Below are 26699 nucleotides of genomic sequence, written 5' to 3' on the forward strand. Positions count from 1 at the left end.
AGGGTCTGTACCAGCCATTTGTGCCTGCATAGGACCCTGCTATCCTCAGTAAAGGCAACTTGTTTTCCCCCACATGCAGAGCTGAGCAGGTACCCTGCCCAGGGCTCTGCCCCACCACTGTCTTTCAGGCTGTTTCCATGTGGGGCTATAGTGAGGCCTGCACCAGTACACCAGGAAATGCATCCACAAACCAGGTCTGCATTTCCCCTAAGTTGTAGTGAATCCCCATGAAGTGATGGCGGGAGTAAGCTGAGGATGTCATTGGTCAACAGACGTGTATATCATGGGGGATTGGGCCACATGTTCTGTGCTGTGCCCTCTAGACATGCTTGGATTTGGTCATAGAGGTACCCCTTCCCTTGTTCACTGGGCTTGTGCTGGGTCTGATAGCACATCACTATGCGTAGACGTTTTGGTATCATAGATGGCCATATCTCTTGGTGATACACACAGCTACCACCAGGGCCAGGAGCTAGTTTGGCGCCTCTCATTATGCTTCTGTTCTGTAGATGGCATGGCCTTCCCCAAATGCTAGGTGTCTGCACTGACTTCTCTGTGAAGGCTTTCTCTGAGATTTTACCCAGTGTCCTTTTGTACCACATAAACATCAAGGACCCTGGGGGCTGCTGGGTTTTGTGGCCCAAGTGGCAGGGCCACTGCTATCATAGCATGGGTCTGTTAGAGACCCCACTCGTGGTCTGAAACCTCTCAAACTTGGCAGCGTTTTGAGTCACAGCGGTATTTCCTAAGTGGCCGGTACCATCTCCAAAACCCAAAGCAGCCTACCCGCAGTAGAAGTGCAAGGTGCAGTTATAACTTGTCTCTTACCTTGGAGTACAACCAGTCACCTAGTGGTTTGCTGATGATAGTAGAACACCTCCTAGAAAGGGCAGTGATCTGTCTCAACTGAGATCCACTCACATCCCAGGTTTGCCTTTCCTTGTCCTTGGAGTCCTTGTCTTGGCGTAGCCCAGACCACTGGACACCTAAAAACTTCACTGACATGGAAGGTCCATGAATCCTTATAAGATTTATCACCTGTGCCCTGGAGTGTGTCAGGGCATCTGATCTGAGTGGCATAACATGGGTGTGGTGACCAGTGTGGTGTGCTGAAGAATGTCTTAGCCAGGCACAGTGGCCCACCCCTGTAATCTCAGGGCTTTGGGAAGCCAAGGCAGGAAGATTGCTTGAGCCCTGGAGTTGGAGACCAGCCTAGGCAAGATGGCAAGACCCTCCTATCTCTGCAAAAAATTTAAACAATTAGCCAGGCATGGTGTTATACACCTGTAGTCCCAGCTACTCAGGAGGCCAAGGTGGGAGGATTGCTTGAGCCCAGGAAGTCAAGGCTGCAGTGAGCTACGATCACACCACTGTACTCCAGACTGGGCCACAAACTGAGTCCCTGTCTCTAAAAAGTAAAAACGAGAAAGAATTCCAAATCATTAGGAGTCTCTTTGGACCATGTTGTGACATAGAGTCAGACTGTGAATGTCTGCTGTGAGTGCAAACTGCTTCTGACCCTGCTTAGCCATGACTGCTAAAAAGAGGGTGTGCTCACCAGATTGGCATCTGTGTGCCAAGTCCCAGAGACTGAGTCGATTTGTTCTATTAAAGAAACCAAATCTCCCCCACAGCAGTGGGTACTGAGCTTGGTTATTTGGGCAGTAGTCCACTGTCAGCCATTGTGATCCAGCTTTCTTGCACAGTCTATACTGATGAATTAAATGGGAATGAGGTGTAGACCACCCTTTTATCTTTTGATTCCTCGAGGTGGCACTAACTCCTCCATTCCATACTGGATGCAATGTTATAATTTACTATTTTGGCTAGGGGATGTTAGTGTTGAGGACTTTTCTGTTGTTATGTCTAATTCACATGTTGAGGAGCCAGTGTGATAGGTTCTGCCAGTAAGTGAGGACTAGGCAGATGAACACTAGCTGTGTCTGTGGGCACACGAGACCTCTGAGAGACAGGCCTGGACCAGGGATTCATTGGCAACCTGGCCTCTGCATGCACACACTCTGACATGGAACCACAATCTCATTTTAGTTCCTTGGTGTCAATGTTATCTTGGACCTTATATCCAATAGCCTTCAAAACATCCATGGAGGCCAGGTGTGGTGGCTCACACCTGTAATCCCAGGACTTTGGGAGGCTGAGGTGGGCAGATCACCTGAGGTCAGGAGTTTGAGAGCAGCATGACCAACATGGAGAAACCCCGTCTCTACTAAAAATACAAAATTAGCCAAGTGTGGTGGTGCATGCCCGTAATCCCACCTACTCGAGAGGCTGAGGCAGGAGAATCACTTGAACTCAGGAGGTGGAGGTCACGGTGAGCCAAGATGGGCAGCAAGAGCCAAACTCCATTTCAGAAAAACAAAATAGAAAATCATTCAGGGGATTCTTCTTTCTCCAGTGTACAATTTCTCAAGTAAACGAGCAAGAGCTCCTTGAGGAGGGGCAGAAAAATGGCTGCTGCATAGATTGCTTCGTGTTGCGGGAATCCTCTGCAAGGGGCCCAGTCTCCCCTCTTAAGCTATGGACCCTGGATCTGAAAACTGTGTTTGAGAGGCTGGGAAGGCAGTGTGTTTGTCCACTGCGGTGGCTGACATCAGCCTTCTGCTCACTTCTTTTGAATTCTGTGTGTACATATGTTCGTCTCAAGCAGCATTCTTGTTGGCGCTGCCCCTCTGTCCTGCCTCTAGGAATGCCATAGTTGATTAGCTGCCACTGTGGACCTTTGCAGGTCAGGGCTCTTGGTTTCCATTGAGGCCCGCTGCCCATTGAGGTGGTTCCAGGCAACCAGCCTTGGAAGGGAGCCAGCGTCGTGTGATTGTGTGCTGCCATGGGGCCTCTGCAACTCCGGAACCCTATCTTCCCAAAGGAATCCCTGTTCCTTGGCAGTATCTCCTCCCATCAACCCTGGTCTGCAGAAGGTAGCCACCAGTGACGTTGTGAGTGATGCCAGTGCCCTCCTCCAAAAATGCTTGTGGTGCTGCTGCCTCTGAGAAGCTGGTTGGCTCCTGGGCTCTTGGATCTTACATGGTAGGCTCTTTCTAGCATGCCTACCACTCTGAGCTTGTTGGTCCTGTGCCCAGCATCTGCCAAGGCAGTTCTGGCATCTCCACCTCATTTAATGTGGGCCATGAGTTTTTCCAAGCTCCTGGGAGTCATCCCAGCAGCCTGTTAGTACCTGCTTCAGGTGCCCTTGCCAGGGACTTGGATCTTGAGTCATGGGAGAAAGCTCCCCTATATTAAAAATAGCTTTTATTTAGCCTGTCTTCCAGCCATTCCAGTTGTCTTCCCTGGCCCTCCCACCTTGCTCCTGCTGCACGTCTGTTACATCACACAGCCCTTCACTGAGCAGCCTTTTTTCTCACTTGGCTGAACCACTGCTCCCCCCAGTCAGGCTGTATGAAAACTCAGGTTATGGGTCTAGTGTCTGGCGTGGGAAGTGAGGTGGATCTTGGGGAGGGTGAGTACTGTTGTGGAAAGCATCCACCTCAGCTGAGACTCCTGCAGGTATTCAGGCAAGACAAAGTGAGGTCCTCCAGCAGGGGCAGGGGCCACTCCTGCAGGGCCAGGTAGGCCCAGGGCATCTTAGAGCTCCGCATAGCGGGTGCACCCACACTGGTGTTCCTGCTGTTCGTGTCAGGGCCTACCCTCCCTCTCCGGGTGTTGATGTTGGAGCATGAGAGACCTCTCTAGAGCCCTGGTCCTCTCTCGAGTCCCAGACTGGTCAGCACAATCCGCAGGACAGACTACATTTGTTTTATACCTGGAGTTGTTGATTGACAACTTACACTGTAACTGTTTTTTCCCCCAGAGTAATTGATGGCTCTTAGCCGCAGTTCTCCAGCTCCACCATCCTTACCGTGCCCACTCCTGATAGCCTGTGGACACTAGTGATATCTTGCGGTATCATTATTGCACCCTTTCAACCCTTTACAGATTTTCCCCACATGAATGCTTCAGCAGTTTTAATGCACACCAAGAGTTACTGTCACCTCACTTTCCAATAACAGGAGAATCTGGCCAGTGAGCCACTCCCCAAGGACTCCATCCTCAGAGTTTCCTTCCAAGGAGCCACCTCTGGTGCCACCTGTCTTTGGATCAGAACCTGTTATCCAAATGTGATTTATTCGGAAGTGTTTCCAGGAGTAGTTGGTGAGGAGGGGGGCTGTTGGATAAGGAAGAGAGCCAGTTTCAAGCAATTGCATGTAATTTGGGCTCCTTCCTGCAGGGGAGCTCTGAGGTTAGTGTGGAAGCCACATCAGAGGCGGGGAGGCAGGAGGAGAGAGACAGAGTTGTCCTAGTGAGGGGCAGGAGAGCGCAGCATGTCCTCCACTTGCAAAGCAGGTTCTAGCAGCCTGTGGGAGTCCTTGCATCAAGAGACCCAAGTGGGCTGGGTACACCTGTACTCCCACGACTTTGTGAGGCTGAGGCAGGATCATCGCTTGAGCCCAGGAGTTCGAGGCTGCAGTGAGCTATGATTGTACCACTGCACTCTAGTCTGGACAGCAGAGCAAAACCCTATCTCTTAAAAAATAAGACAGAGAGGAGAGAGAGAGAGGCGGGGAGGCAGGAGGAGAGAGACAGAGGGAGAAGGAGAGACAAGTGCTGCTGCTGTATGTGAAAGTGCATTGGGAGCCGGTGTGGACAGAGGCAAAGTGATCAGAGGGCATGTGTGGCTGAGACACTAAGAGTACCTTCTACACTTCTTTGGGTTTTGCTCTGTCACCAGGCTGGAGTGCAGTGGCGCGATCTCGGCTCACTACAACTTCTGCCTCCTGGGTTCAAGCGGTTCTCCCGCTCAGCCTCCTGAGTAGCTGAGACTGCAGGCACATGCCACCATGCCCAGCTAATTTTTGTTATTTTCAGTAGAGACAGGTTTTCACCATTTGGTCAGGCTGGTTTTGAACTCTCGACATTGTGATCCACCCACCTTGGCCTCCCAAAGTTCTGGGATTACAGGCATAAGCCACCGTGCCCGGCCCCTCCTACACTTTTGAGGAAAGAAACTTCTGAATAAATTATGGGTAAATGAATGAAATAATGATGAAAATTAGAAAATATAAGTAACAGAAAAACTATGAAAATACTGTTTATTAAAACTCCTGAGATAACAGCTGAAACAGTATTTGGAAAGAAATTCACAGCCTTAAATGTTTATATTAGAAAAAGAAAAAAATGTAAAAATTAATGAGTTTAGCATCTAACTTAAAAAGTTAGAAAAAGAGCAACAGAATAAGCTCAATAAAGTAGAAGAAAAATGTAAGAATAGTAATTAATAAAGTAGAAAACAAAGACCAGAGAATATCAATAAAGTCTAAACATAGTTCTTTAAAGACTTAAAAGTTGACACACCTCTGGCAAGATTAATCAAAGAAACGTAAGAAGGTCAAATACATGATGTATGGCAGGGGAGAGAGTCATGACGGTGGGTACAGGAGAGAGTAACCTCAGTAGAATATTGTGAACAGCTTATGCTGGTACATTTGAAAACCTGGGTAAGTGGATACATTACTATAAAAATATAAATGACCAAATCTGACAAAAGAATGGAGAAAAACCATGAATGGTTCTTTGTTAAAGCATTAAAGAAGTTGAGTCAATAAACGATCTTTCTACAAAGAAAACGTCAGATTCTATTGGTCGTATACATTAAGTTTCTACCTAAAATATAAGGAAAGAGCATTCTACTCTTAAACATTTTTCTAGAGAATAGAAAAAGAGTGAAAATTCTCTAATTAGACTAGTATAATGTTGACATTAAAATATTTTAAAAGAATAGAAGGTCGGGCGCAGTGGCTCATGTCTATAATCCCAGCACTTTGGGAGGCTGAGGTGGGCAGATCACCTGAGGTCAGAAATTCGAGACCAACCTGGTCAACATGGCGAAGCTCCATCTCTACTAAAAATACAAAAATTAGCCAGGTGCACCCCTGTAGTTCTAGCTACTTGGGAGGCTGAGGCATGAGAATTGCTTGAAACCAGGAGGTGAAGGTCACAAGGAGACAAGATTACACCACTGCACTCCAGCCTGGGTGACCGAATAAGACTCTGTTTAAAAAAAAAACAACACAGAACTCTGTGCCAGCTGGCACAGCCTCTCTGGGAGGGCCCTTCAGCACCTCGAAAGTTGGACATGTGCATGCAACTCAGCAACTGTACTCCTAGGCATGTGTCCCAGAGGGTTCAGTGCAGATGACTCCCAGAGGCATTTTCACATGTGTTCCTGGCACCAGTGTTCTCCTGACCAAACACAGAGGTATCTGAGTGCCCATCAGTAACAGAATGTGCCAGTTGTTAGGGTCTGTTAATGTGAAGGGCCACATAGCAGTGAAAATATGCAAATGACATGAAATTGAGTTCCCCACTGCAAATACAGCTTTGAGGAGGTTTCTGTGTGTGCACCCCCTTCCAGTGACATTGATGTGGATGCTTCTCAGAAACTGTTTGCTGTCAGAGCACAGGTCCGTGCAAGTCAAAGAAGCCTGCGAGAGGCCTGATCCCACCAAAAAGGCTAGGAACAGGCAAACATACGATGCATTTTCAGAGTTTATGGTACAGCTGAAAAAACAAGCCGTGATTAACAAGAAGGAAGGGTAGTTGCTGGATCTGCAGAGGAGGAAGGGAGACCCAAGAAGGGCTTCAGCAGCGATGGTGATGTTCCGTTTCTAAAACTGGGTGATGAATATGTAGATGTTTGGTTTTACTTTCCTTTAAAATATTTGTGCATAATCTTTTATATGATACACTTTATGATTTTAAAAAGTTAATGATCTGAGTAATCCAAGCAAATAAGCTGAAACCTGACATTTAATCAGAAAAATCAGAAAAGTTTCACTGGTTTTGAACTCTCAACCTTGTGATCTGCCCAGCCCCGGAGTTGCGTTTCCCGATGGTTGCATCCTCCGTGTGCGTCTCACCCAGAAGCAGTTAGTCCCAGTGCGCTTTCCAAGGGGCACAGGTGGGCTGCATTGCTGATTCCTGAGGGCCTCCTCCTTGGAAACAGAAATCTTTACTCATCAAATAAAGTGATTTTAACACTGAGCTCCCAGCTGCAAGGACACAGCTGGGGCAGGGGGGTTCTGCATGTGTGAGCCTCCTTTCCAGGAGGGACAGTGACTGCTGACTGCTGAGAGGGCACAAAGTGGAGGGTTACCTGGCTGACATCAGACATGTGCAGAGGGCACCAGTGCCCAGCCGGGTTCTAGGAAAACCTCCCCACACTCCAAAGAGGCCCTGGTATAGGCCAGAGGCCTTGATGCAAGGCAGATGTCTGCTGCGATGCAGGCAGCCAGAATAACCCACACTCAGTCCCTCAGCTACAAGTTGGCAGTTGAGGCCAGGGCTGTTGTAGTCATGTCAGACCCTGAAGCAAGTCCTTCTTGGCAGCTCCTGCCAACCTTGGACAGGTGGGGGTCCTGAGAGCTGCTGGTTTGAAAGCTCCGCTGTCCCCTGGCCACCCTTACTCCCGGAGCCTAGGTCGCCTGCTCTTCTGCGTGGAGGAGAAAAGATGAAGGGAAAGCCGTCATGTGGACTGGGGGTGCTGTGTTTTGTTTGTGTGTTTGTTTTTCATTCGGAGCCACTTCATATGTTTACTTTGTGAATGCACTTTTTTTTCTTAGGCAAAAATATGAGTGTCAGTTCCCATTCTCAACTTAAAAATCAAAATAGAGTTTTAGCAAGGGCACCCAGAGAGACAGCTCCAAGCAAGCATGAAACTGACATTGATTTCTTTGCCTGGAAATAAAAAAATAAGTGTCTGTGAGTCATCTTTGGATTTGCATTACAAACAAGAATGCAAATGCTGCCTTGTTTGCATAACCTACAGATTTCAAAAACATGTTTTGATCTGATATATTTTAAGAAAAATATGCAGTTTACCAAAATCCTAAAATGTTCTAGTTAAATAATCAGAGTTTGAGTTTTTGCTTGTGTTGATGACTCATTTTCTCTTTTGTTTTCTGTTTTTGTTCTTGATTTACCTTAACCTACTTGCTGACTCACGCCATCCAACCAACATACAATGCGAAAACCCATGTCTCCGTCTGTATGTTGCGCACCTGCTGCTCAAACCTCCCCAATTTGTAAATAATATGCAAATATCCATCCATGAAAACATCACATGTAGGAAACGGTTGGTTTCACAACTCTGAATGGTTCTTGAAGGTCCTTGCTTTGCTTGCTCTGCTCCTCTCCTGCTCTCTGGTTCCTGGGACTCCAGCCCACTGCCCTCTGGGCGTGCGGTTGGATGTGGCTGCAGCCACTCACCTCTGGCCTCCTGGACTGGCTCCCTCAGCTCTGGGTGTCCAGCAGAACTTCTGAGGGCCCTCCGGGGAATGGTTTGATTCTGGGAATTGGCCTTGGGCAGGGCTTCCCTAAGACCTGGCCAAGGAGAGGGAGGTAGGGTTTCTGGAGTGGGTAAGTGTCTAGGGCAGTTTTTCCTGTTGGGACTGGCTCAAATTTGGGGATGCTTTGTAGGACATGAGTTCCTGGTCCCTGCGAGTACATGGTTTCTGTTGCACAGCCATCTCCCACCTGCTGTGTCCCCATCATGCCAATCAGGAAGGCTTGTCTTTCCCCAGGTGGCCTCTGCAGTGTCCCCTGTAGCATCCACGCTTCCTTGACGGACCTTGCCTTGGGGTGAGTGGGGTCAGACCTGGGGTTCAGGGCTCAGGGGCAGGGCTTAGAGATTTGTCTTCATGATTGAGAAGGGTTCTTGTAGGGCTGAGTAGAAGAAGGGGGCTCTGCCCCCCAGAGGCAGTGGAGCGGAGGCTCCTCATTCATATGTCGCTGAATTGTCTGTGTGCCTTGGTCAGCAAGCTCATGTGGAGTGCTGGTCCAACCAGAGCTTCCTGCTGGGTCTTCAGGAATTTTAGAGCAAAGTTATTTGGTAGCCAACCCAACTTTAGCTGTGACTGTGGAAATTATTGTAAAGTAGAAGATATTTGAGGGTCATGTAAAAGTGAATGCTTGTGATACAGCAATTCACAATTGGAGCTTGAATTTTGAGAAAATGCCATTCGATGCTGCAGAAACAGATGATGTCATCTGCACACGTCCAACTCATGCTAGTTAGGCCCCTGTTCAGCATCGCCTCTTCGGAGAGTCCTTCCCCACACTGTCCCCTGTCCTTTCTCCACCACGCACGCACACCTGACATGTTACGCATGTGCACATGCACTTCTCTTTCCCGTCTTCCTTTGTTGTCCTCATTAGAACAAAAGGGAGCCACAGAGTAGTTTTCTACACCTGCTGGGCCTTGTCCCCTGGCATGGTGCGTGGCCCACAGATCTGGGTGGGGTGCCCAGCTGACACTTGGGACAAGTCCTTGCTTGCCAATGACTCTGACCAGAGGCTGTGGTGGTCTTGGATACAGGGGATGCTAGTCTTGGTTGAGGGTCAGTGGGTCAGTGTCATAGCAGGGTGTCCTGCTGTGCTAAGTATAATTTTAAATCCCTTTTCTCAAGTATTCCTCACCTGCTGGACTGGGTGTCCCCATGTTTCTGCTTTGTGGATGAGAAAGCTGAGGATTGAAGGGTTAGGGAACATTATCCCTTCAAGATGAGTCAGTACCACATTGAGGGCACAATGGTGTGCCTTTGGGGTGCTGCAGACCTTTTCCCACTCAGGTGGAAGCAAGGAAGGGCCTGGCCTGGAAGTAGGTGTGGCTATGAGCCTGTGCAGCAGAAGCCATGGACTCTGAGGAAGGGACAGGCTGTGTTTGCCTCCGAGGGGCCAGCTGAGGCCAGAGGTGATGGTGCAGGTGCATGGTGTGGTGCTGCGTGTGCTTCTGTCCCTTGCTGTCCTGCACGCAGCTGGCATGGTGCCTGGCCTGCCATGCTGTGCTTGGACATCTGTGGCTGTTGTCACCATCTGTCTCCACAGCTCTCCAGGGTGCCCGTCTCCTGCCTCCGGCCTCTGAGTAGCCACAGAAGCCCCGAGAGAAGCCAGGGGTTGGGGGTAATGAATGACGGTGGCTGAGTTTGGCATTCATGGATTAAGTGATGTGGGCAAACCATTACTCTCTACGCACCTTTCACCTGCCCTGTTGTCTTCCAGTCCTTCCTTCTTACCTGGCAGCCTTTATTCTCCCCAGTGTCTTCAGGATATCTTGTCCATGCTGCTGCCTGACTGTGCACTGCTTTGAGCCAGTGGGTGCTATATTGCCCCAGTCCCTGCCCCTTCAGACCTCCTGAGCACTTGGTTTCAGAGTGGGGGCCTCTAGCCTCTGGCTCTGCTTCATCATCTTACATAAGGGTCTCCTGACACTGGAGACTGTGGCCCTCCCACCCTGCACCCATGTTCCTAAGATGGCTAGCTTGTCTGTGGGTACAGGCAGCTCTTGGCCATCTTGTCTACCATGGAGATTTTCTTTCCCTGGCACAAGCAGGTTAGGGAGCTATAGGTACAGTTGCGTGCCCTCTTGTGTCACACCCTGAAGTTTGCTGCTGTCTTCCTGCTGATTTGGATCATAGTCAGCCTGTCCTTGTGCCTAATGGCCATGGATATCGTTTAAAATCAGTCCTGCTCCCACAGTTCCAGCATCCTACCTGAGAGCCATTCCCCCAACTTGAGTCCTCAGCCATCATGCCCCTGCGGTGGAAGTGGCAGACCGAGGTAGAGATTTCCTCTGAGTATGGGTTAGGCCACTGTCCCTGGAAGTAAGAATGAGACCCACCTTTCCACTGATGCCTCATTCCCACCTGACTTAGCCCTGGAGAGTCGGGATGCCCTGCCAGGCTCTCACCGCCTATGCGCCTGCACGTGCTCCCGCTAATGCTGTCTAATTCGACATCTGTGTTTTCTTTATTTGATGACTGAGTCTGACAACACAAACGTGTCTCTGAGCCTGAGCTGCTTGCGTATTTTAAAATGTTGCAGTGGCAGGAAGCTGCTCTCAGGCTGTGTGTGAGCACCTGACCTCTAGGTAGACAGAGAGCAGAAAGCCTCCTGGGTCCACAAGCACCCCCATCTCTGCACGGGCACCTCCCCAGAGCCTGCTCCCCTGAAAGAGATGTGCCAATACAGTAATTCAAGTGCCCTGGGGCCACGTGGAAGTTTTACTCCCAGGTAATCTGTGGAGTCCCAGGTTTATCCGTTTATCCTTGTGCTGGATTTTGAGCCCCTTGGATGAGGGAGCTATGCTAGACAGCCTGGGTTCTCTAAAGCAGAGGCCTGTTTGTGGATTGCAGAGGTGGCTTCCGTGGTATGAGCAGCAGAATAGCCGTACCTTCCATAACTTATCTGCATACACCTGGAGCAGCCTCAGAGGAAGTGTTTGCCCCTCTACTGGGTCCCAGCTGGGGTCCCAGGCAAGCAAGGGCTTCGCTGACTGAGCCAGGAAGGGAAGGGAGTGGCTGTGAAGCCTGGGTGGGGGTCCCTTCAAGGGTGCTCAGTGGAGAAGCAGTCATGCCTTGCACGTGGTCAGCTTGGCTGTGTCCTGTGAGAGGTGGTCACTGTTGGAGGCCCAGCCAGAGGTGATCTCATAGCTCACCTGGCATCAGGTGGATGGCTGGGAGAACTTTTCTCTCTGTTGCTCATGGCTGGGAGTGGGAGGGGCCTTAGAGCCAAGGAGGTTTTCTCTGATTTGCTGCATGAGAAGTGATTTGCAAGGACAAGCTTTACTTCGGGAAGATTTTCTGGTGGCCGATTGCTGCTTAGACTGTGAAGCAGAGATTTTTTATTTTAATCTTTTTAACCACTTTTCTTTGGGGCCCCAGGGATGTGGGAAGAGGTTGTAGGGTGGCAGCAGCTTGCCTGCGCTTTCAGGGCTTCTGAAGGTCAGAGAACAATTCCTCTTCTCTGCAGAACAATTTCATCAACCTCAGCTTCCTCCGCCTCTTCCGAGCTGCGCGGCTGATCAAGCTGCTCCGCCAGGGCTACACCATCCGCATCCTGCTGTGGACCTTCGTGCAGTCCTTCAAGGTGGGCTGGACAGGGGCCCCCGTGCTTTCTGCCCTCTTCCTCCGTCTTGCTTCCTCCTCCCCCACCCACAGTGGCCCCTCCTTTGGGAGGCTGGAAGAGGGCGTGGCGTCCAGGTCTCGTGGTTGTACCCATTGCCCGTTGTCATTTATAAAGATATTTTAAGTTGTCTCTAGGTTCTCTTGGTCATGCTCACAAAGAACTGTGAGGTGGGTTTGATGACTCCAAGTTAAAGATAAAGAAACCGGGGCATTACTTGGTGAAGGGCCTTGGTGGCCAGTGGGATGGAGCTGGAATAGGCTGAGGTCTGTGTGGCCTCAAAGGCCCAGCCACCATAGCATGAGGCCTGGGTGTGGGGGCCGGGAGGCGCCTGTAGCCGACCTGCCCCTGTCTCTGCAGGCCCTGCCCTACGTGTGTCTGCTCATCGCCATGCTGTTCTTCATCTACGCCATCATCGGCATGCAGGTGGGTGCTCCCCTTTGGGACAGAGTGCGGCCCTGGCCTCCCATCTCCCAGAGCAGAGGGGCACTGATCATGATTGTTAAATCATAGTCATAATCAGCTGACCCTTAGTGAACGTTCTCTATGAGCCAGATCCTGCTTTGAGCACTTCATGAACTTACGTATTCCTCAGAAAGGCTGTTTTACGGAGGAGGACACGGAGGTGCCACAAGATTGGGCTGCTTGCCCAGGGCCACCCTGGTGTGGGGCAGCTCTGGCCCTCGGCCTATTGCCGCCTCTCCAGGTGGATGGACCACAGTGTTCTTGAGGGCTGCATGGGCTTCTGGCCAGTGATGGTAGGGTGTTGGGGCACAGGTCAGAATGGGTGCTGGCCGTGCGGAGGCGGTGCATTTGAGCACAGCCGTTGTGCCGAGTGGCCTGCACAGCAGCGTTCAGTCATCCTGTGAGTCTGGCAGCTGTGCTGAAGGACAGACCTGACCCGCAGCCAGGGTTACATGCTGCTGAGGAAAAGCACCTGAGAATGTGAGCAGGAGCACATCAGATCCTTGCACTGGGCAAACTTGGCTTGCATAATTTAGATTTTCTTTATTTTGCCAAAGAACATTTTGTCAGCTATTTGGGAAAAAGCATTTGAACAACATAAAGCAGTGTCCCAGTTATAAATCTTTGGCCTCTGACCACTTTCCAACAGTAGAGATGGAAGAAGAACCCAAATGTTAATTTGTGATGGGAGGTGCCATTTTTTCAAAGGTTCACTGAAAACTGTATTTCAGGGATTGAAGAATTTTCTTGCTTTAAAATTTGCAGAGATCTGATGCTATTTAAAATAAATATATCTCTTTTTCCTGCTTTGGTCTGGTGATATACAAGAGCACGTACATTACTGATCTTTGTGGACTTGTGATAGTTTATAAATTTGCAGCCAGATTCCAGATTTTGGGCTAAGTACAATTACTGACCCATTTGCATTTCTTACTGTGAAAAAAATCGATTAAAATGGATAAAAAGCCCATTGTGCTATTGCATATGTTTTAAAAGTCATTTTCCTATGATCTTTCAGACCTGTTACCAACATAATATCTGTTTTGGAGTGGATGATGATCCCACTTGAAAACACTTACTGTGTTATCTGTAGCAGAGGCCTCACAAACCTAGCTCTGGGCCGTTCTTATGAGTATTTTGGACTTGCGTCCGTGGACAGGTTCGGAGCTGGAGCCAGCATGTGTTTAGCCACTGAGAGGGTGTCTATACTGGGTACACGCTCTGGCCTCTCCTGGATGGAAGTTCTCTGGTGGAGGGCAGCTGCTCATCCCATGTGGGGTCCCTGTGTGGCTTGCACACCCTCTCAGGCAGGAAAACACATTCACCCACTTCCCCTGTGCTCCCAGGTTCACTCTCAAACCACGTTGGCCCACAGCTCCTGTTCCACGCCAAGGAACAGCAGCTGGTGCCGAGCCCTTTCCTGGGCCCAGCTCGGCCAAGGGACCTCTGAAGGCCCCAAAGCTTGTGCCATGGCCTCTTGGCCCTCCTGCGCAGCTCCTGCAGACCCAGCAGTGCCGTGTTGTTGCTCTTCCCCATTGCAGGTCTTTGGGAATATCGCCCTGGATGATGACACCAGCATCAACCGACACAACAACTTCCGGACGTTTCTGCAAGCCCTGATGCTGCTGTTCAGGTGTGTTGTTCGGTCAGCCCAGGCTGATGTCTGCTCTTCCATCAGAGGCTGCTTTACTCGGGATGAAGAAGGGTGGGGGCCAACCATGGAGACTACCCCCTTTGAATTCCCCGACCCCGCTGGCTTCCCCTCAGCACCTCAGCAGGCCTTTCTGGTTTTTCCCCTCTCGCTGCTCATCTTTTCCAAAGGCTCTTGATGTCTGTCCCATTCTCAGAACAAACTGAAGGGAAGCCCTTAGGGAGGTCATCCTGGGAGCCCTGGGCCAAGCCTGCTACTGCTGCCTCGTCTGTGCTCCCTGGCGTCAGCTCAGGGGCCAGCGGTGAGGCTGCAGTCAGAGGTCTGGGAGGACACAGGTGCCTAGCAGGGGCTTTCTTGATGTGCGGGCCTCCAGCTTTCTGCCTGCGCCCTTGTTGATTCCAGGGAGTGGTGGGCTCTCGGGAAGCAGGGCCGCAGAGGGAACTGCTGCCAGCAGTCTCCAGCCACTTAATGGCCCAAGGAACCCAGCTGGCCAGAACTGCTGGTGTGAACACACCTTTATCTTCCATCATCTCTCATGGGAGCTGCCATTCCTTGGGCTCCTGGATGCAGCCAAGCCATAACAGGCAGAATCTGGAGGGGCCAAGAGCCCATGGCACAAGCTTTGGGGCCTTCAGAGGCCTCCTGGCCAAGCTGTGCCCAGGAGAGGGCTTGGCACCAGCTGCTGTTCCTGGGTATGGAATAGGAGCTATGGGCCATCCTGGTTTGAGAGTGAACTTGGGAACAGAGGGGAGGTGGGTGGACATGTTTTCCTGCCTCCTGAGTCTCCCTCAGTTTATCACTCATGAGCCTAGGACAGAAGGAAGGAACTCTTTCAGGGATTTACCGTTTCGGTTCATGTATGTAAATGCACTGGGCTACTGCACGGCCAGCCCTGGGGAATGTCGACACAGCCCACCCTGCCTACAGACACGTGCTGGTGCGAGCTCAACCCCAGACCTGCTTTGCTGAGCTGCCTGGGGAGACCTCTTAGACTTGTTTCTTTGCATAAGATAAGCAGGGGCCCTCAGGCTGACACTGCCCCAGATGGTGCTGTCTGTGCTTTAGTGGCTGCGTTGATTTTATTTCCTTGTTTATTAATATTCTGCCTCACGCTGCAGAGGAGTTAAGGCAAATCTATAAAGTCAGCCTTAGTTTTGAAGCCTTTGGTCTCACGGCTTTCTGTTTTTCCCTGAACTTTGTGTTCCATGGGAACTACTTCATCTCCTTCACTCTTACTGGTCAGGCCTGGTGCAGGCTGAAGCAGCAGCCCTGCAGGAACCCCCTGCCCCTGGGCTGTCACCAATAAGGAGTGGGCCTACCTTCTGCCCTGGGCTGGCCACACACAGAGACATGGAGGTGAGGGTCCAGGCCTCTGACCTACTTGTACCCTGCAAGCACCTGGTGCTGGCTGCGTCCTGGAACAGACTCTGTATAGGAGCATCCAGGGTGGCTGGGTGCTCTTGAGGTGTTCAAGGACCAGTAGAGGCCAGGGTGCTTGGAGTGAACTGAGCTAGAACCAAGAGGGGTGAAGTCAGGGAAAGAAATGGGCAGCAGGTCCCACAGTGCTATGGGCAGTCATGTGGATTTTGACATTTCTGGTGAGCACAGGAAGTTGTTGCAGGGTTTTTAGAGGAGAAGAAATGTGATCTAACCTGTGTTTAGTGGATCTGCTGTGTAGGACAGAGTGAGAAGATCAGCTTGGAAGCCGCCACAGCACAGGGCAGGTCATGGTTGCTTGGCCTAGGACAGTGAGGGGTGGTGACAGCCTGGCTATGTTTTGAAGGCAGATAAGCTGATGAACAGGATGTAGAGAGAGTGGGGAGGCAAAAATGATGTCCATGTTTTTGGTCAGAGCAGCTGGAAGGAGAGTCACCATTTCTTGAAATGCAGAAGACTGAGATGGCATGTGTCTGGGAGGAGGTCAGGAGCACAACTGGGGCCTGTGGTGCACCCTGGTGCTGGCCCCTGGTATGGTAGATACTTTTTAGTAAGCAGTGCTTTCCCAATTAATGATTAGTTTGGAAATCTAATGCCAGAAAGTTCTTTTGAAGTAACAGCATCTGTGACTCAGGCCTTGCACACGTGTGAGCTCTCTGTGGGAAGGAGCTCAAAGGAGTGGGCATGCTTGGAAACCCCATAGGGCTCAGGCTCCCCGGGCTCCTGGCCAGCTGGGGCTCCCTTGAGTGCCTCTGTGGGCCTCATGGCTCTGCCCTTCTTCTCAGGAGCGCCACGGGGGAGGCCTGGCACGAGATCATGCTGTCCTGCCTGAGCAACCAGGCCTGTGACGAGCAGGCCAACGCCACCGAGTGTGGGAGTGACTTTGCCTACTTCTACTTCGTCTCCTTCATCTTCCTGTGCTCCTTTCTGGTGAGTCCTGGTCACTGTGCCCCTCCCAGTGCCACGTCTTGTCTCGGTGCAGCTCAGGCTCCCCTCACATCTCTTGCTGATCCCTGACTCTGTTCCAGGCCATGTCACAAGCTGAGTCTATGCTGATGGCCCTTGTTTCCCCAGAGACATCTGTGGAAAAGGCCCTTCCTCAATGTCTGTGGAAAAGCGTTACATTTCCAAGGGCAACTGTCCCTTAACTTGCAGCTTCTGGAAGTCTTCCACTGTGGTGATGGGACATGAAGGAACAGCATCCCAGCCGGTGTCCAATGAAAGCAGCTGGACTGGGTGGGGAGGTTGGCAGGCAGGCTCCAGAGGTGTGGATTTTATTCCATGTGCTTGGAAGCCTCTGGGGGCCTCACAGGATCTGCTCGATGTTTTACAGCTTTGCTCTAGCTTCTGTGTGAGTGGGGTGGACATGGCTGCAGAGTGAGCAGTGAGATGATTGGGGGCAGCAGTGGCCTGGAGAAAGGAGAGGCAAGGGCATGAGGTGGGATTGGGCTGCATTTTAAAAGTAGAGCTGGCATGATTGATGATGGGAATTGGGCATGCGAGAAGAGAGAAAAGCAGGCTACATCTTGGGGTTTTCTGGGGTCACAGGGTGAGTAGTTCTTCTGAGATGGGAGTGCTAAGGAGCTGAGATTAGGTTAGGGATGGAGGCAACAGAGACTCCCGGTTGGCCTCTGGGCTGGAGATGTAAATGAGTTGTCATTAGTGTTTGTGGAGCCACATGATATTCGCCGGATCTCTGCTAATTGCGAAGCTTAGTGCAGTGACCTGAGTCCAAAGCATCGCCTGAATGCCTGTTAGACATAAAGATTTCTGGGCCCCTTCCCAGACTGCATCAGGATCTCTTGGAGACAGAACCAGGAATCTGAGTTTTAACAAAGCTCAGTGTGACTCTGTGTGCTGAACTTTGATGAGCATTGACATAGAGGAAGAACAATGTTCAGAAGAAGGCTGAAGACTCTGCCCCAAGGGCTTTGAGGAGGCAGAAAGGAGCACTGGATCCTGAAACTGAGGAGGAGCAGTCAGGGAGACAGGTGGAGAGCCAGGAGAGGGCAGAGGAAGGAAGTAACCAGCCATGCACCATATTGACGGAAGGTGATGCAAGATGATGACCAAGAATTGTCCATTGGGCCGGGCGTGGTGGCTCATACCTGTAATCTCAGCACTTCGGGAAGCCCAGGCAGGCAGATCTCCTGAGGCCAGGAGTTTGAGACCAGCTTGGCCAACATGGTAAAACTCCATCTCTACTAAAAATACAAAAATTAGCCAGTTATGGTGGTGGCACCTATAATCCCAGCTACTTAGGGGGCTGAGGCAGGAGAATCATTTGAACCTGGGAGGTGGAGGCTGCAGTGAGCCGAGATTGTGCCATTGTACTCCAGCCTGGGCAACAGAACCAGACCCATCTCAAAAAAAAAAAAAAAAAAAAAAAAGGCTGAGGCAAGAGAATCACTGGAATCCAGGAGGCAGAAGTTGTAGTGAGCCAAAATAGCACCATTGCGCTTCGTCCTGGGCAACAGAGCAAGACTCCATCTAAAAATGAAATTGTTTATTGGACGTGTAAAGGCAGAGGCCATTGATGCCCTTAGCACAGTGTTGTCTCCATTAGCATAGTGGGAGCAAAGGTCTCGTTGCTGCGAGTTTGAGAGCCAGTAAGAGGAGAGGAGCACAGCTGGGACAGAACTGCTCTTGACAGTAAGCAGCACTGAGGAAACACCTCGAGCCTGTGGCCCTGATTCCAAGGAGGAACAGCTGGGATGGGCTGTGCTTTTCTTTAGTCACATTCGCTCCTCAGTACGTGGGTAGAAAGGTGCATTATCCAAATACAGGATTTTCCAGACAAGTGCAAGGAGGGTGAGAAGGGTGTGTGTAGGAGTGTGATTATTGTGTTAGATGTGGGATCAAAGCTGGGGACAGAGGAAGGTGAGGGGCAAGGCCACTGGATTGGAGGTTCTCATGAGGACACGTTTTGGGATGTAGGTATTTGAAAAAGTGAGCTGGGAGGGTAGGCGATGAGAGCAAGAGTGGGACATGTGAGGTGGAGACTCCAGAGGCAGTGATGATGATGCTACTGGTAAACATTGTCGTCATCATTACGTTATCATTGCAAGATCACTGCAGTAACATTAGCACGATCACTGATGATAAGCACGTTTAGCATGAGTTGTGGGACCAAGGAGCTGAGCTGATGGGTGAGAAGGTTCAGGAATGGAGAGAGCAGGCAGTGGTCATCCCATCTCTGTAACAAGAATGATAACAAGAATAGCAGTGTTATCTATTCTTGTTATTCACAAACAGCAAGCCAGGTCCTAAGCTTTTCGTGAAGAAAGGAAACTTAATAGATGATATGAGCCCCAGACAACAGGTTTTTAAAGAAGAGACCATTGATCTTTAATATCACCCTTTTTAAAGGGGACATTCATCCTCTTAGCTGTTTGAGCCAGAGCCAGAAGAAGTGGAGAGTGCTCAGAGGAGATGGAGATGTAAGGACTTCTGCTGCTGGCGGACTGTGGGCTTTGTGGGTACAGTAAGAGGTTGGGAATGGTGTGCACTTGAGGCAGGTAAACGTATGCTTTGATAGAGAAATACGAAAGAATCTACAACACCATGTGTTACTACTTGCCAGAAACCAAGGGAAGGATTTCCATGTTTGAGTCATCTCTTGATCCCTCAGAAGACCCCTTGTGGGCAGTAGGGAGAGTGGGCTTTTTGGAGAATCACTTTCCTGAGGCATTGGTCTCTATATTGTTCAAAGACATCTGGTACTGTAAGAACCACCAAACCTATGGACACAAATCCAAATCTACTAGCCTGACCTCACCATGTACCTGGATGCAGAGATGGGGTTCCCCAGAAAGCCACATTTATGACCACACCATGCACAGTGCCGGCACTTACTAGACACATCCAGGATGAGCAGCACTGGATGAGGATTCCCTGGGTTTAGTTGTCACTCCTCTGCAGAGAAGTGGGTGTTTCGTGGCCTCTATCCTTTGTTCTTGTCCCCATGGACCTTGGTCATGGTTCTTGGCTAACACTGGTGTCTCTTTACTGAAACTGTAATCCTAATCCTCCTGGTACTTCCCTCACAGATTGGACATGCTGGGCAATTCATGCTTTGAAACACTTGGATATGGTTTGGTCTGATAGAGAAATGACTTGGAAAAAATGGAACTGTGAATTTGGGATGGGTGGCAGGACTTGGTTAGGTTGGGCTTTGGTTAGTTACCTTGATCGGAATAGATGGAAGAATAGGGAATGAGGCTGGTCATGACAGCCTGCTGATTGAGTCAGGCACTATGCAGAGTCTTAGGAATACTTTATTTTAGTCTCTGTGACAGTCCTGGGATTGTCATTATTATTATTAAATGAAGAAATGGAGTTTTAGAGATGTTAAATATCTTAGCCTGTGTTTAGAACCTAAGCTTTTGAAATGGATAAATTCCTAGAAAGACACAAATTACCATAACTGACTGAATTAAGTGGAGAATCTGAACAGACCTATATCAAGTAAAGAGACTGACTCAGTAACCAAAAACTTCCCAATAAAGAGAAGCCCAAGACCATATAATGGCAAAGGGACACTCTTTGCTGGAAAAACAGGACATCCACATACAAAAGAATGGAGTTGGACCCCTACCTTATACCATATACAAAAATTAACATAAAATTAAATAACTAGATGTAAGAACTATAACTATAAAGCTCTTAGAAGAAAACACAGTGGATAAATCTTTATGACCTTTTATTTAGTAACAGAGTCTTACATTTGACACCAGAATCACAATAAAAGAAAAAACAAATTGGTCTACTCAAAATTAAACACTGTTGTGCATCAAAGGACACTATCAACAGAATGAAAAGGCAACCCAAGGAATTGGAGAAAATATTTGCAAATTACCTTTTTGATAAAGGGTTAATATCAGAATTGTAATAGAAAATCTTGAGCCAAATAAAATTTAACAGAGTTTAATTGAGCAAAGGAAGATTCACAAATTGTGCAGCCTCCTGAGTCGGAGTAGGCTCAGAAACTCCAGCACAGCCACATGGCAGAAAAAGATTTATGGATGGAAAAAGGAATATGATGTACAGAAGATGAAAGTGAGGTACAGAAACAGCCAGATAGTTACAGCTTAGTGTTTGCCTTATTTGAACACAGTTTGGACAGTTGGCCCCCTTTGATTGGCCAAACCTTGATGATTGGCACAGTAATAGGTTACAAGGTCTATTTACACTTCCATTTAGGTTATAGTTTACTAGGTACAGAGAAATCTTTAGGCTGAACTTAAAATATATAAGGAGACAGCTTTAGGCTAAACTTGATTTAACAAAATATATAAAGAACTTCTACAACTCAACAACAACAAAACAACCCAATTAAGAAACGAGAAGTGACATCAGCAAGATGGTGGACTAGAAACCCCTAGTGTTTGTCCTTCTTAAAAAGACAGAACAATAAACAAAAAACTATATTTTAATGAAAATAACTGAGGGAGAGTGCTGGAGTACATCAGAGGAGTAACAGAGACATTGGTGAGCACAGAAACTTGGGATGGCCCCCGAGAATGGAAGGAAACACCGAGCAAACGCCACCACCCCATCCCACAACTGGGGTCAGCTGGGACCCAAGGGAAACTTTTCCCTTTGGTAAGGGAAGGTAAGTGAGAGGATCCTAGCAGCCCCCATCATCACCTCAGACACCTATAGACCCCACCAGTGAGGTCCCCTGCAGGCCTCAAGGCACTAACCCCAGCTGAGGCAGCTGCTTGGAGTCCATACAGCTATGCTCCCCACAGAGACAAAGTCAACACTGCCCAGCACCTGTGGCCCCTGTGCTTGCTGCAGTCTACTACCTAGTGACTGGAGCAACAGTAGGAGTGTGTCTTGCTCTTAGAGTGGCCATAGCTTCCCTTTATCCCTAAGGCAAACTGCCATCAAAGTAATCGAGACTGGTGGCCGACATCCCCACACTGAGCTGCCAACAGCTGTTACACCCTTCCCCGAGGGGCCAAGTGGAGGTGGAGCTGCTTCACCTACCTTTCCCTTCCATTCACTCAAGCCAGAGCTGAAGTGGTACCCTGCCTCCTGGGAAAACAGTACCTTGGCCACTCAGAGCAGTCACACCTCCCCAGTGCCTAAGTTGAAGCAGTTCCCTGCATCCCAGGAAACAGTGCATTGGCCACCCAGAGCAGTCACATCCCCCAAGCCTGAGATGAAGCAGCACATTGCCCTTGCCTGTCTCTGCCCCGGGAATCAGTGCCCTGGCTCAACTGAGGGCTGTGCATTCCATGGCTGAACTGACACAGTACCCTGCAATCCCGGATAAATAGAGCGTTGGCTCAGCTCAGACACCCAGTTCCATATGCCAAACAGCTCTAGTGTCCTGCTTCCCTGGAGCTAGACTTGCCCCCTAGGGTCTGAGCTGCTGAGACAGCCCTGAGGAGTGGAGTTCCCTGCCTCTGCAGGGCTCAAATGACAGCTATGCTCTGCCATTCTGGAGTACTTGCTGCTGCTACACCTGGTCTCACAGAGCCTGGGATACTGCCAAGCCCCACCATCCCGGGGTCTAGAGTAACTACTACATGGTCCCTTTTCCACTGGGACCCAAGATGCCACTAAGCCCTATAGGTTCAGGTTTCTGAACTGCAACTGTACCCAACTTCTCGGGCCCAAAACCTCAGGGCACCCCTTCTTCCTTAACTGGACCAGTGCTATGCCCTGTCCCCACCCCACCCAGGAGTCAAATCACAGCTATAATCTCACCCCCTGGGCCTGAGCTGCTAGGGGATTGCTTGGAGTCAGATCCTGGCACTGTGGGCAACCTACACCTAACCCTGCCACAGAGAGCAAACATGTACCCCAAGACTCAGGTGCCACAATAAGGTCATGAGATTCTAAGCATAGGACCCCAGCTCCATAGCCACTCTGAGCACGTGGACCTGGAACCCAGTGGTGCTGTAGCTGATTGCAGGCCATCAGACCTGATACCAAGAGGTGTCCCCTTAGCTAAGTCTTCCATTATGGGGAGAACAAAGATAACAGGACTCCAAAAGCCCTTGACACTGAGGTCATTTACAGCCTACACTGCCGCTGCTGCTGCAAACCTCTATACCGTAGGCGATTGAAGTGCCCACCATAACTGCTGATTTTAAATGCAGCTAAAGAAGTTGTTAGAGAGACTATACCACTGCACTTGGAAACAGTAACTACACCCTTTCCAGCTGGTACACTAAAACCCAACCATACTGTAAAAAGTTTGGAAGAGGTGATTTGTTCTACCAGATGTATAGACATCAGAGGACACAAGACACATGACATCACCTAAGGAACATAACTCTTTGGTTAACCCATTGAAAAAGAAATTTTTTAAATGCCAGAAAAGGGATTCAAAATAATGTTCTTAAAAAAGTACAAGATATAAGAAAATACAGATAGACAATGTAATGAAATCAGGAACATAGTTCACCATATGAATGAAAAATTCAACAAAGAGATAGGAATCATAAGAAAGAACCAGGCAGAAATCCTGCAGCTGACAAATTCAATGAATGAAATTAAAAATAAAAAACTAGCAACAGAGAACTTCAACAGTGAATCTGATCAAGCAGAAGAAAAAATAAATCTCTGAACTTGAAGATAGGTCATTTGAAACTAGTCAGAGGGAAAACGAAGAAATAATGAAAAAGAGTGAAGAAAAGCCTTCAAGAATTATAGAGCACCATTAAGCAAAAAAATATTTATTTTATGAGTGTTTACAAGGAAAAGATAAGCAAAAAGGTATAGAAAACCTTTTAGTAAGACTGGGCGTGGTGGCTCATGCCTGTAATCCCAGCACTTTGGGAGGCCGAGGCAGGCGGATCACGGGGTCAGGAGATTGAGACCATCCTGGCCAACGTGGGGAAACCCCTTCTCTACTAAAAATACAAAAAAATTAGCTGGGCATGGTGGCACACATCTGTAGTCCCAGCTACTCAGAAGGCTGAAGCAGGAGAATTGCTTGAATCCAGAAGGCAGAGATTGCAGTGAGATGAGGTCACGCCACTGCACTACAGCCTGGGCAACAGTGTGAGACTCTGTCTCAACAAAAATAAAGAAAACCTTTCAGTGAAATAATAGCTGAAAAATTCCAGTCTGGGGAGAGGGAGATTCTGGACATTTAAATCCAAGAAGCTCAAAAGTCCTCAAATAGATTCAACCAAAAGGGTTTTCCCCAAGATGTGTTATGATCAAATTCTCAAAATTCAAAGAGAATAGAAAATTCTAAAAACAGCAGGAGAAAAGCATCAAGTCATATATAACAGAATCCCCCATTAGACTGACAGCAGATTTGTCTGCAGAAACTTTGCAGACCAGGAGAGAATGGGAGGATATATTCAAAGTGGTAAAAGGGGTGTGTGTGTGAAATAACTGTTAGTCAAGAATACTATACCCAGCAAATCTATCCTTCAGAAATGAGGGAGAAATACAGTCTTTGCCAGAAAAGCAAGAAGTGAGGGAATTCATCACCACTATACAAGTCTTACAAGAAATACACAAGGGAGTCCTACATCTGGAAGCAAAAACATAATTACTATCATGAAAACACACAAAAATATAAAACTCGCTGGTAGAGTGACTTTCACAAAAGAGAAAGAAAATAATCAAACCTTATTATTACAGAAAACCACTAAACTATAATGACAAATAATGAGAGGAAGAAAGGAACAAAGGATAACAAAACAGAAAACAGTTAACAAAATGACAGGAGTAAGTCCTACCTATAAATCATAACCTTAAATATAAATGGATTAAATTCCCTCACTTAAAAGATATAAACTGGCTGAATAGATTTTTTAAAATGACCCAACTATATGCTGCCTACAAGAAGCTCACATCACCTATAAAGACACATATAGAGTGAAAGTAAAGGGATGAAAAACATATTCTACATGAACAGAAACCAAAGTGAGCAGGAGTGCTATACTTATATGAGACAAAGCAGACTTTAAGTCAAAAACTCTGAAAAGAAGCCCAGTGTGGTGGTGTATACTTGTAATCCCAGCTACTTGGGAGGTTAAGGTGGAAAGATTGCTTGAGTCCGGGAGTTCAGGACTGTAGTGTGCTGTGATTATACCTGTGACTAGCCACTTTACACTCCAGCTTGGGCAGCATACCAAGACCCCATCTCTTTAAGAAAAAAATTTTTAAGGCAAGGAATGTCATTATATAATAGTAAAGGAATCAATTTATCAAGAAAATACAATAATTGTCAATATATATGTACCCAACAGTAGAGCACCCAGATATACAAAACAAATATTATTAGATCTAAAAAGAGAGAGAGATTCCAGTACAGTGTCATCTGGGGATTTCAGTACCCCATACTCAGCATTGAACAGATCATCTAGACAAAATAATCAACAACAAAAAACCCACATGAGATTTAAACTGCCTTTTATTCCAAGTTGACCTAACAGACATTTCCAGAACTTTTTATCCAGCCATTGCATGGTACACATTATCTTCATCATCACATGGAAAATTATCCAGGATAGATCACATGTTTGGTCACAAAACAAGTCTCTACAAATGTAAAAGAATTGAAATTGTATCAAGTATTTTTTTCTAACTAAAATGGAATAAAATGAAATCAATAACAAGAGGAACTTTTGAAATTGTACAAATCCATGAAAATTAACATTCTCCTGAATGACAGATGGGCCAATGAAGAAATTAAGAAGGAAATTTTACAATTTGACCTGGCATAGTAGCTCATGCCTATAATCCCAGCACTTTGGGAGGCTGAGGCAAATAAGTGTATCATTTGAGGTCAGGAGTTTGAGACCAGCCTGGCTAACATGGTGAAACCCCATCTCTACTTAAAACATAAAAATTAGCCAGGCATGGTGGCAGGTGCTGTGATCCCATCTCCTCGGGTGGCTGAGGCAGAAGAATCACTTGAACCTGGGAGGCGGGTGCTGTGATCCCATCTCCTGGGGTGGCTGAGGCAGGAGAATCACTTGAACCTGGGAGGCGGAGGTTGCAGTAAGCTGAGATTGCACCACTGCACTTCATTCTGGGCAACCAAGCGAGACTCTGTCAGAAAGAAAGAAAAAGAAAGAAAAAGAGAAAGAGAGAGAGAGAGAAAAGAAAGAAAAAGAAGAAAAAGGAAGGAAGGAAGGGGAGGGAGGGAGGGAAGGAAGGAAGGAAGGAAGGAAGGAAGGAAGGAAGGAAGGAAGGAAGGAAGGAAAGAAGGAAGGAAAGAAAATAAAAATAAAAATAAAAATAAAAATAGAAGCAGATGTCATGATAACTGCCTCCAGGGGAGGGGGGTAGGTGGGGAAGAAATACAACATGTCAAAACTTAGGGGATACGGCAAAAGCAGTATGAAATGGGAAATTTATAGCAATGAAAGCCTACATGAAAAACACAGAAAGAGGCTGGGTGTGGTGGCTTACGACTGTAACTCCAGCATTTTGGGAGGCCAAGGCAGGTGAATCATGAGGCCAGGAGTTCAAGACCAGCCTAGCCAATATGGTGAAACCCATCTCTACTAAAAAATGCAAAATTTAGTTGAGCATGGTGGCACATGCCTGTAGTCCCAGCTACTTTGGAGGCTGAGGCAGGAGATTCGGTGGAACCCTAGAAGTGGAGGTTGCAGTGAGCCAAGATTGTGCCACTGCACTCCTCCAGCCTGGGCCCCACGGAGTAAGACTCTGTCTCAAAAAAGTAAAAATAAAAAAACAGAAAGATTTCAAATGATTTAATGCCACATCTCAAAGAACTAGGAATAAAACCCAAACCAGGCCAAAAATTAGTAGAAGAACAGAAATAATAAAGATCAGAGCAGAAAGAAACAAAATTGAGATGAAAACATTAGAAAAGATCAGTAAAATAAAAATGCAGCCAGGCACAGTGGCTCACACCTGTAATCGTAGCATTTTGGGAGGCTGAGGTGAATCACTTGAGGTCAGGAGTTCAAGACCATCCTGGCCAACATGGTGAAACCTTGTCTGTACTAAAAGTACAAAACTTAGCCAGGCATAGTGGTAGGCACCTGTAATCCCACCTACTTAGGAGGCTGAGGCAGGAGGATTGCTTGAACTCAGGAGGCAGAGGTTGCAGTGAGCCAGGATTACACCACTGCACTCCAGCCTGGACAACAGAGGCAGACTCTGTCTCAAAAAAAAAAAACAAAAAAAACGGGGGGGGGGAAGTTTTGAAAAGGTAAACAAA

General features: G+C 48.2%; 1 protein-coding gene across 9 annotated transcripts in view; it reads left to right on the top strand.

Moving 5' to 3' along the window:
* CACNA1B (calcium voltage-gated channel subunit alpha1 B) overlaps window positions 1-26699 on the top strand; it is a 247612-nt gene that overhangs the window by 176231 nt on the left and 44682 nt on the right. For all 9 annotated transcript variants that reach the window (XR_008473837.2, XR_013520616.1, XM_054238484.2 and 6 more), the window contains 4 exons: window positions 11821-11937; window positions 12334-12399; window positions 13980-14071; window positions 16312-16456. Coding sequence is in view for 7 of the 9 variants with exons in the window: in XM_054238484.2 (XP_054094459.1) it covers window positions 11821-11937; window positions 12334-12399; window positions 13980-14071; window positions 16312-16456 (420 nt within the window). In the remaining 2 variants the exon portion in view is untranslated. The remainder of the gene's footprint in view (window positions 1-11820; window positions 11938-12333; window positions 12400-13979; window positions 14072-16311; window positions 16457-26699) is intronic.

The sequence above is a fragment of the Callithrix jacchus genome, chromosome 1 (assembly GCF_049354715.1).
Source record: "Callithrix jacchus isolate 240 chromosome 1, calJac240_pri, whole genome shotgun sequence".
NCBI classification, from domain to species: domain Eukaryota; kingdom Metazoa; phylum Chordata; class Mammalia; order Primates; family Cebidae; genus Callithrix; species Callithrix jacchus.